General features: G+C 34.9%; 1 protein-coding gene across 1 annotated transcript; it reads right to left on the bottom strand.

The window, feature by feature from the left end:
* On the bottom strand, nucleotides 4836-11067 carry LOC105175083 (nucleolar complex protein 3 homolog). Its single transcript, XM_011097405.2, has 13 exons — nucleotides 10841-11067; nucleotides 10564-10733; nucleotides 10311-10486; nucleotides 9179-9387; nucleotides 8962-9064; nucleotides 8643-8806; nucleotides 8024-8162; nucleotides 7376-7552; nucleotides 7171-7298; nucleotides 6492-6815; nucleotides 5867-6006; nucleotides 5691-5788; nucleotides 4836-5483 (listed from the first exon to the last, which is right to left on the bottom strand). The coding sequence occupies exons 1-13, from the start codon at nucleotides 10996-10998 to the stop codon at nucleotides 5013-5015; spliced, it is 2457 nt and encodes an 818-aa protein (XP_011095707.1). The 5' UTR covers nucleotides 10999-11067; the 3' UTR covers nucleotides 4836-5012.

A 15189-nucleotide genomic window follows, 5' to 3' on the forward strand; every position in this document is an offset into this window, starting at 1 on the left:
GTCTCTTTCTCTCTCTCACTTTCCCAACTCAATAGAATTCTTAAAACTTTTCGTGCTCATTCATAGAGGAAAATGGAATTTTGAGCAAACCAAATCTAAATAAATGCCACCGGAAAAAGCAAATACACTTGTAGAAATCTTCGTACTAGTCCGTATATTCACACAAATGAATATATCGACAGGAAGTTGGTGAGATTTACAAAAATGGTATTCCGATTGTACGGTACGTACATGGAGTAACGGAACGACCGGTAAAAGGAGGTTGTTGACTCCTTGAGAAAGTCGCCCGGCTCAGTTTCTCTTGCGTGATTTCTGGTGGCGCTTTGCGGCTTCCGAAATCGTTGTTGGTGGGGGTGGGGGTAGGGGTAGGAGCTTTGGATTCCCGAGGGAGGGACGGAGGAGGGGTCTAGTTGTCACTTCAGGGGTAGTTTCGTCACGTAAAATATCTGTTCCAGACGAATATTTGGGGTATGCATATCTTGTACGGATACTGGGGATATGCTTGAATTGATTTATATATAGTGATGGTGGGACCCTACCCTCACTAATCCCATCTTTGCAATTAAAGAACCCTACTCTAATTTACTTAATTACCCCTTTAATTGCATTTTAGAATTTTCGGCCTCCTCTTAATTGATTTTTCGTAGCTGCTACGTAATTTTCCATACTTATTGGGAGGCTTCGGTGCTTACTGTTTATGTAGGTTGGTGATGCTGCGTCATTAATGTTGTTCTAGAAATTCTAATTAGTCAAGTTCCCTTTCCACACACTATTATAAATAAAAAAATTTAACTTTGATTGTATATAAGATCAATAACTTCTTTCATATTATACACTAATCACATAATAAGTATAGTATATTTATCATTTATTTGATTTAGATCTCATCAAACTCGATTTGAAGTAAGATTTCTGTTTTGAAAGCTCAAATCACGAATCAATAAAGCTTTTTGCTCGAATGATAAAAAAAAATTATGGGTTCGAATCCCATAAATATGGATATTTGGTAGTTTCTTGAATTTTTATTTCTTTTGAAGGGAAGTTGTGTTACCCTTCTCATCCATTGAACAACTCATTGCTGATTTTATGGAGAAGCAAAGGAAATTTGCATGATATTATTATGATTAGTGAGTGTGATTTTGATAATAATGAGAATTAGAGGGATTTGGGGAGGTTGGGGTCTTGCTTTCTCCACCTAAAATAACGTTGACATTTCTTTCATTTACATTTTACAACCTAATAATTATTATGGTTAGGTAAAGTAATTAGGGTATAAACTACGGCTCAGATATTATTTAAAAAGGAGGTGGTTGCATTTGTTGTGACTGTGAGCTTCAACCTAAACTTATGTTAAGTAAGTACTCTAAATTCTCTTTTAATGGTATTTTAGTTATTCTCATTATCTAAATTAAAACTAATTAACTATACCAAATCAAAAAAACATTTAATTATTTATATCTTATTAATTCTTCTTGAATTTCATCAGTTCCTTGTTCGGATTTTTATGAAACCTAATTATAGTATTTTATTTTTGGGTGAGTAATTAAATAAAAAATCTAACCTAATGTCCAATAATTAAGAAAAAATTATTCTATTATTTATTGAGTTTCTAAGAAAAAAGAGATTATTATTATTATTATTTATTTATTTATTCGGTGCAAGAATGATGATTTAGTAAGAACAGGATGGGACATTTTCGATGTGTCAGTTTTCTTATCCATATTAGTAGAGAAGCAAGTGGAGATACGTACGAGGGTCCGGAGAATGATTGTGTATTTCCCGAATATAATCATTGGTTAATTATTATAAAAATATAACTCTTTTTTTTTTTAAATTAAAAAATAATATTTGGGATAGCTTTCTTGGGTTCAGATATAAGGAATTGAAGTCAATGCAATGGAATTTGCCCATCAAGTTCCTGTTATTATTCTTTATTTATTTTTTTCCTAGAATACTACAACCTTATAACTAGCTATGACACAAGTACATTTCTTATATTATTTTATGTATATATATATATATAACCCCTCAATTATATGTATCTATATGTATATATATATATATATACTTGCACCCCAAAACTATAAAAATATTTATTTTTTTCTCCTCCAATTAGAGAGCAGAATTTTATTTTTCAAGTTATACGCGTACCCCTCACCAAATATTTGGGGAATATTGAAACTTTGGAATAGGGTTTCAACTTATAATAATATAGGGAAATTAATTTAAAATATTCTAAGTATAGTTATTGTAGTTGAATTTTATACTTAGCCCCTATTGTAAAAGATAATTTCGTTTTTATTTATCACAAATAGTTTTCAAGTATTAGTCATAAGGGAAATGTAAGTGAAATCTTTATTTGGAACAACAAAGTAATATATGTTGTAAAAAGAATAGTCTTAATTAATATTGAAGTCGAATTGAAGACGTTCAAGTCTCTTGGTTAGTGTTGAGATCAATTTCATTAGCAGGCTTGAACTCATGTGTTCGAGCTTTATCAAATGTGTGGATAATCGTCTCACTTTATATGAGTTTATTTGTAATAATTTACTTTATTGTTGGCAGTTCGTGTTGACGTATTGATTCGTTCACGGAGATATCAATATAATAATCATAATACTGAAATTGAGAATGCAAATGTAAGTTACCTACTTACCTGACTTTTGAACTGAGAATACAACATAGGTTACGAATAAATTACTCGACCCTCGAAGATTCATTCCTCATATATGTAATCTTATAATTTTGCAAAAACTTTCAATATATTAACTAAATAGTTTCCAAATATTTTATAAAGAGGAGTCAAGTTGAAAAACAAATTATATCTCCTTAGTAGGAGGGAGCAAAGTGTACATATATTTCATAGATTAAGGGATCAAAGTGTAATATTCACATAGTTAAGTGGGGCAAGTGAAATTCTCACCCCATAAACAAAGCAAATTTCATGATTGGCCCTCATTTTCAGGATACCATTGATCTAGAATCATTATGTTTTTATTATTTATTTTTCTAGCTTTAGAGAATTTAAAATAAATATTAATTATTATAGTGAGAGAGAGTGTCTGTGTATATATATAGTAGGGCAAGGGTGAGAGTCAGGAATTAGAAGGAAGTGTGTGAGCAGAACATGCCCCAGTTGTAGAGGGAATCGTCTGCATATGGAACCTGCTTTTTTGGGCAGGACCCCACATGAATAATTTGAGTTGGTAATTAATCACTTGATTAATTAAGAGCAAATCAAATCATGACCATTAATTATTTAAAAATGCTATATATGGTCCCAATTTTAACTGAAAATGATACCTGGAATTGACAACCGGCAACACCCCCATTTGACATCACCCGCGAGGGAGCAGCTACCTTCTCTCTTAATTAATCTTCGCTAATCATTGCGATTACGAGTTTTGGTTAACTATTTAGAATGTCATTATAAATATTACATCTAAATTTGGCAAGAATATTTGTCATACTTGTCTTTGGATTTTTATCGTATGGATCAATCGTAAAAATATTAATTTACTGTCTTGTCAATTAATACAATGTAGATTTTTAAATTTATATAAAAAAGTAAAACCCTGTTTATAATTTTGATCAGTAGGAATGAGTGCGTGGACTATATATAAGAACGACTCAACAACTTGTTCGAAAAAAATCTACAACACCCCACCGATTTATTTGAAATAAGTCGTCATTGCAGGAGAATGATAGTTTGATTGTAGATGCAGAATTATATTCTTGAATTCCGCGTGAAGCCATCTCATGAAAAAACTCAAAGTCGTGTTTGCCTCATATTCCTGCAGGCAGGAGCATCTGAGACCATGCAAGGCCCCAGTGTGTCGGAAAACATATAACATCACAGAAACGCGATTTAATTAATAAGCGTTCCTACTCTTCTGACATCAACAATAATAACACCCTCAACTGTCAACGATCACATGAAATGATTAACCAAACCGAACAAGAAAAACACGCGTATTTCAAATACGAATTAGGACGTCGACGCGTTTGTTTGCGATTAGCTGACAAGATTTGGGGACCCTCCATTCTCCAACTTTTGCACTGTCCATGATCAACGGTACAGCACATGCTGCATGGTTGATGATGCTACCTATATATATCTTTTTGCATATATTAATAATAAAACATGATCCCATTCCCATGACATGTATAGTACAGTGGAAATAACGTTTTTGAAGAAGGCAAAAAGGTACAAGATTGCTGTTAAAAATATAGGATTGTGTTATTGGGAAGAAGATCCGGAAAAGAGGGGAAAGTTAAGGCATGTGAGTGGGTGATACGACGCACATGCCTGCTACCCTCTTTCATTTGGCTTTCTTAATTTTCTTCATTCACATTTCATATATATATATATATATATATACCTCGATCCTTCGCTTTCACATCTCAATAATTATAAAGTGATCATCTGTCCGAATCTTCTCTTCTTCGTATAATTTGACTTCTTTTATATATATTAATTGTTGTGCTCCCAATTCTTGGGCTGCAAGGGCAGCAGCCATGCATGGTGACGTTGAGTTAGGTGTAGTAGGTAGTAGCCAGGTATTGTGAATTGTGATCATGTGTTTGTTTGTTTAACATGGCTGCATGTATTTACTGGGCTAGCTCCGTGATTCGGGTCGCGTTGGCTTGTGCAGATACGGATGCTAGCAGGCACCAGTTACCAACACTGCTCATCTCCAACCAAACCCTAGCTAGGTTGTGATATGCTAAGTCTCAGTTGTTATATATACCGAAGGCTGGAAATCATTAGGCAAGCAAAAAATTGAAGGATCTAACAATCTTTAGGAACAATCATCGGTCAAGAACTTCAAATGTGACAAACATGTTTTTCTCAGATTAATCAAATTTTATCTCTAGCGGAAAAGTGAGAAAACATTCAATCTTTAGCCTCTTATAACATTAAGCAAGTAGGCTGTAAACAACAAAACTGCCCGGGGCCATTATGTAAAATAGTGAAACGTTTTTTACCATGCATCTGCTGTAACTTTCAGCTATCTTGTCTTTCTCTTCTTTTGCTTTTTGTAATGTTCATAGAGGTTTAACGCCAATGTTGTACGGTCTAACTCAGACCTTAATTTCTCATTCTCTTGAATATCGCGTAGCAACAAGAAGTGCTCAGCGAGTTTCTTTCTAACCTCATTCTCGTCAACCTGATCCATCAGATTGAGGTCTGATCCAATTTTGACGGGCAAGGTGTCATTTCCCCTCTTTCTCTTGTTGCTTGCTCTTTTTATGTCACCAGGTGCAGTAAAGGACTTGTTTTCTTGTGATAATTCCATATAGGCCTGTAGCGGGGAGACATGGGAGTGGTAAACCTGGTTGTTGGAAGTGTTCATGGTTGATATACTAGACGCGATTGAACAAACAGCTGGATGATAATGCTTCATTAGAAGGTTAAGCTCCCAAAGAACTGAAGCTAGTGCACCACTCCGGTTAGGGTCCGTGGCATAAGGTTGGTATTTCTGCAGTAATATTTGCATCAAGTGAGTTACAGAAGGCAACATGCATTAGGAGATCAAGTCAGTAGATTTGATTCAAATAAAAAAATATGCATGCATATCAGTACTTAATACACAAAAACTCCCCCCTTTCTTTTCACATTATAATCTAATCCATTCCCAGATAAGGTACTACTTCCACTAGAAACAAAGGAGAAGACAAAGGCTTACAGCAATAGCACCAGCAACGGATCCACCTCCAGCATCATTTTCCAACAGATTACGGCATTTGACATTCTTCTGAAGAAGATGCTTTACAGAAACCAATGCTGAAATTTGTTTCAAAATAGGGACCATCAGAACAGGGAATCAATACTTTCTAGTATGTTTTCAAAGTCGAGAATTACCAGCCATGGACTCGGCCGATCCAAAGCATAGTGAAAATGTGGCCAAGCGCTTTATGAAGGCAGCAGCACGTTGCATATCATGCTGTCTATCATCACACAGCATTATCTTGAAAGCTTCGGCTAACACCTCTCCCTGATCCCTGCTTCACAAAGAAATGAGTATCTAACTCGCCAACAAGTTGCGAAATAAGTAAACAATTCATACGAAGATTCAGAGAAAAGAATGTATGCCCGCAACATCCTAGGCTTCCTTACTCCTTGCTATTTCCAGGAGTAAATTGATGGAAGCTTGTCAAAAGCAATGCAAAAACAAGAAAGAAACTGAAGTTTAACATAATAGTACACTGCAGGCTACATCAGCTTCCAAGTAGAGTAGCCTAGAACTTCTTATTCATAGACATTGCAATAACAAAATAATGAACTCACGAGCAACACGACATATTTGAAGGTCTCTTCACATTTCAAAGGCATTGCACCTTGTATGGTTTTAAGATTTCTTCGATGCACAAACAATTAGTCAATAAAGAACCAATAAAGCAAGAGCAAGTTGACACAGCAATCAGACAAATTGATATTCTATGATAACAATTAAACAAGGAATGCATTTTTCAAGCAATGCACTTACCTTCCTGGGTGGTACTCTAGTATCAGATTGTAAAACTGGACAAGGAACTCCTGTAAATCAATATTCAGAGCATCTAGATTGTTCTTCATCACTTTAAAAGCAACAATACAGCAGCGCAACCGTTCAGACACTGTTAATTGACAAGACGAATTCTCAGATAAATCAACCGACTGTATGCCGCTTCCAGCAAGTTTTCTCAGACATCGCATGAGATCAGCCATAAAATCCAAGTCAATTAGATGAGAAAATTTTCCTATTCCATTCAAACAAGGAGCAAGCAGGGGATGGCTTCCCGATGCACCAGGCGCAGTATTGGCTCCTAACCTGAGAAATTAAAGGTGAATGCACATAAGAGAAATGGCAATTCCCTTTGGATACTAGTTTGACCCATTATTTACAGAGGAATACCGAAAGGAAAAACTTTTTTCTTGCCAATTTTGGCTGTTGTCGTATATTGTATAAACCACACTTGAGGCAAGTTCCCTATTTGGTCGTGTTGCAGTGAAAAAACTCATTATGGCACAGTAATCCAGGACAAGATTAACTATGCCAGAATAAACAATAGTTAGAACTAGCTTACCAGCAATTGCGAGAGTAAGCACTTTTCAGGTCTCTTAAGTATAAGATGTGTTCTTTTCTAACTCAAATTTGTCGCACTTATTCACAGAGCTCTACTTACCCTGGCTGCATAGCATGCTTTAAGATCCGAAAGAATGTCTGAAATACAGCTGAAAGCGTCTCTGACTGCACCCTTCTTCGCTCTTGGGGATCTTGAGCATATGAAGCAGCTTTGAAATCTGCACTTACCTGCAATAGTCTCCTTATGTACAAGTAATGACAACAAACAAGCCAGATCAAAGTACTTTTGAAGGTGACAAGTATACCTCCTCTCGAGTCTTTGAAATCATCTCTTTCCGAATCTTCTTCCTCTCATTATCTGGTATATGATTTGGCTCATCCAAACCCTTTCTCTTCTTGGATTTCTTGTTTTTGGTTCTGCTATCTGCATCTGGATTTTCTGGTTTTCCAAGATCCTCATCAAATGACAGAGACAAAAGGACCTAACAGGGCAGTGCAACCATGGCAGAGGTTGGTATAGAAGCATAACAAAAGATTCTATCATACAGGGAAAAAGGAACTAGTTTTACCATTAGATACAGAAGATATTTATAAGTTTAAATACAGGACACATACACATCTAACCATCATGTTTCCCCTACACAAACATTTTCTTATATGTTTGCCCTGAGAATTTCCTGGAATAGCTCATGACTAAATGTTACTAAGAAAATCTCATAAAAACCAAACCATAAAGAAACATCTATATGGGGTTAGTTCATTGTTTTTGAGGTCCACGTAATATGTTAAAACAAATTATCAATTCTTTTAAGCGCAATTATAACTCGGGAATTTCGATTTGTACAAGCGCAATGTGACTGGGTAGTTGGCACAGTGCCTACTTAAGTCACAGTTCAAACAACATATATCACAGCACAAAAGATAAATTCCAAGAACAGAAAAAGATCCCTTACTTCGACAGAATCAGGATGCAGTTGGCAGTTGTGAGCTTTAACAAGTTCTGCAATCATTTTAACGGCCTCCACAGTGGCCTCACCACCATGTTTCCCCTCATTAGAAAAAAGTGACATTACAGTTTCACAGCACAGCTTTCTGCCAAATCAAGGACCAAGTAATGTAATCATCAGACGAGTACCAACAAGAAGCTATAAAGTGAAACAATGAATACAATAACAAAGATGAACAGAATATAAAGGAAAGGCACAGCTTCAGCATTTCCCATTATCATCAGAGGGCAATGCTGAGATATACAATAGGTGAGGCTTAAGAATACATCATTAAGAAAGCAAAGAACTACATTAATCTTTTTCCTATTCTATGGGATTTTTTTCAGCAAACTCTGATATCAGTTGGTGAAATGGCACCAACCACCCCACAGTCGTTTGACTCGTCTCAATTCCAAAAAAAAAAGTGATGCAGAACTCTACCAGAAACCACCTAAAAGGAAAAGGGGAGTATTAAAAGGCAAACAAGCAGAACCCTTAATCAATTTACCTGAGATTTAGACCAGTATGAGCATGTCTATGCATTTGGTCACCCCACACTAAAAAAAGCAGAAATAACCGCAATTACCTTACAACATCATCATCGGAGCTTATATTTTTAACAACTGCGGCCAGCAAGCTCTCACGAAAGTTAAAGTGGGGTACCGCTGCAAGCAAAGTACATAAGCAACGGACAGCTACTCGCTTATAAACAGGCTGTTGTTGCAGTGCTACCAACTTCTGAACATACGCCTGACAACAGGAACAAAGATCTCCTGTCAGCAAGAATATCGTTTTATTTTTTTGGGTAGCTGGGGAAATTTTTATTTCCTTTACATATGCAGTAAAATGCATTTTGAGTATGCTGTCACAACTTAGAAACAGAATAGAAGGTGCAATTCTCGTACCTTGTAGGCAGACAGAAGAGTGGACTCATAAAATCGCATTTTCTTGACAGCCTTCGAAACCTTCATCTCTTGCTCCTTTTCAGTAGGTAGTCTGATCCGGTAGCTGCCATGACAATTGGAAAATGTGATTAACACCTACGCTATGTAAACAGAAATTAGGGAAGTATTCCACCAAACTTCACTGAAAAAGAATTTTGAATTAGTGCGCCATTCTCACCCAGGAATGATATCCTTAAAAACAGCCAATAAGGATTTTAGTCCAAGAATGACAATGGCAGCATCTCCATCTTTTGAAATCTCCAGCATCTCCTTTATATGCTTAATATTGGATTCTGGATCAGCAAGTAACGCGGTTCCCAACTCAGCAAGCTTATATTTCTTGCTCTCACTGGCTTCTTCAGCTGTGAGATCCTTTTTCACCTCATCCTAAACATTAGAAAACTACATTATACACATATAAGACCATGTACCAAAATGCAAGGATTAGATGCAACTCCTTACTCAATAACTATTACTGGTTAATATAATTTCAACCTCGGGAGGAAATTAAATTAGCTTGTTGACACTAACCAAAGACTTTACTTGGTCTTAGAAGTTAGAAGCAAACAAGTGAGGTCTGAGAAGTAAACCAACAACACAATCTGCTTACCGAATCAGTTAAAATATTCTATAATAAACAAGCTAAAAAGTAAACTTATCAGAACAAACCGAATCATAAGATGGGATTGTTAAAAAGTGACATAGATTAATGAATGAAAGCAATTCAGAAAATGGATGCCAGAAGAAAGAATGTGAAGGGAGACAGGAAATAGGGTACTATCTCATCTGCAAACATCTAACAATGGCATTCAAGAACATGAAAATGCAGCACTGATATGTTATTGACTGCTTCAGTAAAAATGATTCTAGAGAAATCTCTTAATTATTACCAAGACTACATAATGCCAAAGGCCAACTCCATACCATTTCAATATTTCCAAACTGAATCCCCAACTCTAACATTCACCAATTTATAGGACTTGGATTTTGGTGAAGGAAACCTTTCTATTTGTTTGGCTAAAGTACTAAAGAAAGGCTCATCACACATGAATGCAAATGGCATATATTAACATTAAATTCCATCATTATATCCTGATAATCATGTATATAGCAAACAGACCAAGAAAGGTTATGTGAAGACATTTCACAACTTATTTTGCTTTTCCTTTTCAATTTCTGAAAACCTAGATTTCAATTCTGATACCATATGTTCTATATCCTCATTCGGTGCACATTGCAACATAAGAAAATAAGGGATCCACTAAATGTCAACAAAGCCCGAAAAAGAACTGAGCAACAGAAACACACACCAACACTTCAGCCTGAGGTGTTTGCTGCACTTCCTCCTTGGCTTGTTTCTTTGCCTCTTTCCTCAATTTTTTATGCTTCGCACGCTTCTCTGCTTTTGTCAACTTGACCAAACCAGGATCCTTACTAATAGATTCGCCTTCTTTTGATTCCTCTTCAGCTTTAGGCTCCTTTGTCACTATCAAAAACCAACTTTCATATGGCCGTTTCAAAAGGCAAAAACAACAATTTCCATCCAAATGAATGAATATATACCCCTTCTATAGTAAAGCTGTCCATCCAAAGTTTTCACCGGAAGTGCATCAACGGGATCGACCTCCAGTGCATTCTGCTCTTTCTCTTTGTTTTCCAGCTTTTTTCTCAACCTTTTCTCGTATAATGATTCCAACGCCTCCTCGTTCGCATCAGCCACACGCGTAACATGCCTATTTTAAAATTTTATTAAAGCAACACAGAACTTGAAACTGCCTACTGTATATAACAAAGGAAGGATTTCATGAAGCAATAATGAGAGAAAAAGAAATATGCGTACTTGGTGATGGAATGAGTGTCCAAATTGGAAACGAAACCAGCGTATTCCAAATTCTCTTTGACGAACTGTACGTCCTCATCTGACACTTCAACCTCTTCCTCGGGAACTTCGGGAGGAAGCTCCGGCGGCAGCACCAACTTCTGCTTCTTCTTCCCCATTCCCGGCCGGTTAATAATTTAGCGAATTGGAAAAACCCTAAACCCTAGGATTTTAGGGAAAAGGAAACAAGAAATGGGGGAACTTTAGGCCTTGTTTGGTTCGCATTACACGGATAATACAAACTTGGGCTTTTCAAATAACAATGGGCCAATCCGCAAAGTCCAGAAGAAATTGGGCTCCTTTGCTGAAATATAAAATAGGACCAGGCCCAAATCTAGGTGACCTGGATTTACTACCTTCTCTTTTTCTTTTTTAATTAAAAAAATTTGTTATGTCTCGAAAATCATACATGTAATTAATTTAACAATTCAATCGATCATTAAAAATAAATCAATCGACAAAACAGAAGTTGTTGATTGAAACAGTATTCCAATTTAAAATCTTTTATTAATTTTTCCAACTTGATTATTAAATCCCATTATCATATAAAAAATGCTAATAACAGCTCCAAAAAAATATTATGTGTAAAAAGTTATCCCGTTTCTTATCACAATCAAATATTTAATTATTATCTTTTTCTTCTGTTCGCCCCAACACTATCTCGGCCAATAGAAAAATTCCACGTCATTCAGCCTTTTAACAATAAAAATAAAAAATCAAATCCTTTTATCGAATTCAAATCCATCAATCCAAATAAAGTATATAAGACGTGAATTCAACAGCAGTTGGACCCCTCACCTCACCTAACTTTGAACAAAGAATTTAGAAGGCCCAATAGCTGATAATTGAAGTTGGAGTTACCATTTATATATACACACAAGAGACGAAGTTGGAGTTACCTTAAGGATTTAATAAGAGTCTTAATAACATGTTTTGCTTTGATTAATGTTTGTGTTAGGTACACAAATTAATGATGGTATTAAATGCCCTAATAAAGACCACCACATCTCTTTCAACGAGACTTAGGTAAACTCTCTTTTCTATCATTTATAGGTTCCAACAATAAATATTATTGCGGGAGACTTTTTCCCCCTCTTTTCAGCATTTTTCCATTAGAAGAAAAAGGAAACATTAGGAGGAGAAGTGGATATTTGTGATGAGAGCAGACGAGACCACTGAATCAAACACAACAAAACTATTGCGTATGGGAGAGCTGATAGATGAGAGACCCGACAAGTTATTACAACTACTAACCCCAACAAACTTCAATTTTCTCTAAGACAAATTTGTCTCCATCAGCAATTAATTAAGGTTTGGAATGGATGCCAAAGCTCACTTAGAGGTCTATTAATTAGAGCGGTCGTCGGGCACGTAACAACTTGTGTTATTTCGTTATGATGTGATAACAACTTTAAACTAATGAATGTGACTTTACAACCAAGTATGAAATTAAGGTGGTGTGGTATTGTGTTTGACGCAAGTGTGTGTGTGTGTGTGTGTGGGGGAGTGAGGAATTTGTCTTTAATTTTCTTACCATAAAGTTAATTTTATGTTGAGTTAAAATTTATTTGGATTATATCTCAAATTCAGATATTGGAACAACGACGGTCGCTCATAAAATTGAGTCTTTAAATTTTATGATGGTCGGCGTAAGTGCTGATGTGGGCCCCACATGTATGTATTCTAAAATGACAGAATGGCCCATGGGTGTTATTATAGTGGTTTAATAACTTTAGAATTCACGCACTTTTCATTTTAGTTGATTTGACACGCACTCGACCATAATATAACCCAATTGTATAGTTGATCCCCATGATTGTTTGATCGGAACTGGATCAATGGTCAATGACGAATTGTACAATTCGATCATTATGTTCCAAGGATATACTTGAATTGCTTTAAATACTCTCATCTTATTCCAACTTTACTGATTTAACCATCAAATGACTATAATCAGGGTTCACTTGGTATGAAATATTTGTATGTTACCGCAAGTTTTCATGCACCAAAACTCATTCTAGCGTGAGTATATCTTATGAAAGTAGTATCAAAACCTCCCAATAAAATATTTACATTTTTCAAACAAATTATAGATCCATTTTGTCGGCCTCCGACGCATCCTATATCCTTATACGTACGTGATCAAAAGATCATTTTAGTATTTATGGTTCAAGTACAATTATACATTTAAAAAAAAAAAATCAAAGGACCATTATCGAAACATTTCCGGAATAATTTTGATGGTGGTTTGGGTTGTAATTTTATAAGTGAGAGAATCAAATTATATCAATCCTTAAAACTAACAATGCACGTATTTATTCTTAAAGACGCTGTCCCAAAATTTCAGTAAAACATTTGCATCCGTATATGAGAATTATCTAAAAAAAAAAAAAGGAAAGGTGAAAGTAGGAAGGAATGGGAGGAGAAAGGGGAGGATGTGGGTCCAGAAAAATGATGGAAAACCTGGGAAGAGTAAGAGAGGTGGGTTAATGATGGTGTTTGCAGATTGCTAAATTGAGAGGGACCTATCAATTAATAGGCTATTAATGGATGCTCCTTTTATGGTTGATTGATGGCTGATGGATGCCTTCGCCTTCGCCTTCGCCTTCCCAAACCCTACACACACTTTCAATTTAAGAATGTTGTGTTACTCTGACGACTCTCTCAGATTTTATTGTACATGCCCATTCGCCAATACCTAACCGGCAACCGGCAACCAGCCCCTGCATTTTTTTTTTATTTTTTTTTATTTTTCTCTCTTCATAAATCCATTTGGTTGACTGTTGCTAACACACAACTAAGCTTTATTGCGCAACTATTTCATTTCCTTTTTTTTTTCTTTTGCATTTAGAATTCTCCTTAAATTTTTCTATAAAATTTTATTTATTTCCGTATCATTCAATGTATTCAAACTCAAATATTAATTTTTTTAAATTAAATTCACGATATTTTAATTGTGAAGCATCAACCTACCCCTTAAATAGGGCCTCTCAACTATTTCATTTCTATGCACACCAATTTTGTTTTTTGTTCCGCCTCATATATATTTTTTTGTTTTTTTTAATTTTTGTCTCCACCAATACAATACATTTTTACGAGCTGAACATATTATTTGAATTAATTTAAAAATAATAATATTTGAATAGTTTCCGTAGTCAAGATGTACGACTTTACTATGAGTCTATTCACATGTGAAATAATTAGATTAGATGGTCAATGCGTAAAGTATAAAATATTTATTTTTGTGGTGTACCTTGAAATTTTTATTAAATCTTTTTACAACATTTTGAATGGATTAATTAATCACAATATAAAATATTTATATATGAATTGGGCGCACGTAAAAGAGAAGGCAAATTAAATGGTGTAGAACCTAGAGATAGCTGTAGGGGGACCATTCTACAAAAATAACTTAAGTCATGGGATTTTAATATATGGTTGGGTTTGTTTCCTGTCCCAATATACCTATTCCGCATGTCTTCACCCACTACACTCTACAATGTTTCCTCGATTCATCAATTATACAAATAATTCCACACTAAATTTCCCTCTTCCTAATGTTTGGATTAAATTATTTAAATTTTAAAAATGAATTTATGATTTATTATAATATTATACAATATAGTTTGAATAATAGAACACCGATTAAATTGCAAATCAAAGTAAAAATACCATATATACTGATTACTTTCAGTGTAGTGGTTAATTATCACTGTAAATGCAGAGAGGCAGAGACAAATCTGAAAAGTTTGGATCAGAGGAGAGCATGAGTAAGCTTTGGTTGCACGTGTAAAATTTAACCTTGAAAGCAACTACATTTTTTACCCAAAAAGCTTACTTTACCCTCCTAATTTTAGAAATTTTAATTATCAGTCACAATTTAAAATTACAACCTACCTATCCACGTCTACACATTGCATGTACACGTATAATTTTTTCTCTTTTTTTTTTTGTTTGGAATGACATTCACTTTCTAGCTTAAATGTTTATTTTTTCTTGTTATGATTTAATTTCTTAATCTTAAATAATTTATTTTATTTCTAATATGCTCTATCAATTTAATCTGACATTAATTATCGACGAGTTATTGCTCAACCCAAAAGGTTGAGGTCAAGTCTCATATACATGGACGTACGTCTATTTTTATATAATAATAATGTATTATATTATATCTTTTATATATATTCTTTGATTGATTAAGATTAAATACATGAAATAATGTAATAAAAATACATACATCCATAGGTTTTTTAAAAAAAAAAAAAAGAGAAAAAAATGAAAAATATTGATTTGTGTGTGTTGGGGGGGGG

The sequence above is a fragment of the Sesamum indicum genome, linkage group LG12 (genome assembly GCF_000512975.1).
Source record: "Sesamum indicum cultivar Zhongzhi No. 13 linkage group LG12, S_indicum_v1.0, whole genome shotgun sequence".
Taxonomy (NCBI): domain Eukaryota; kingdom Viridiplantae; phylum Streptophyta; class Magnoliopsida; order Lamiales; family Pedaliaceae; genus Sesamum; species Sesamum indicum.

Coding starts and splice junctions, on each gene's coding strand:
- LOC105175083 (XM_011097405.2), bottom strand. CDS start 10,998: ATGGGGAAGAAGAAGCAGAAGTTGGTGCTGCCGCCGGAGCTTCCTCCC. Junction 9,388..10,310: donor CACCTCAGGCTGAAGTGTTG/GTGTGTGTTTCT, acceptor TCTAATGTTTAG/GATGAGGTGAAAAAGGATCT. Junction 8,163..8,642: donor TCCGATGATGATGTTGTAAG/GTAATTGCGGTT, acceptor TTGATTTGGCAG/AAAGCTGTGCTGTGAAACTG.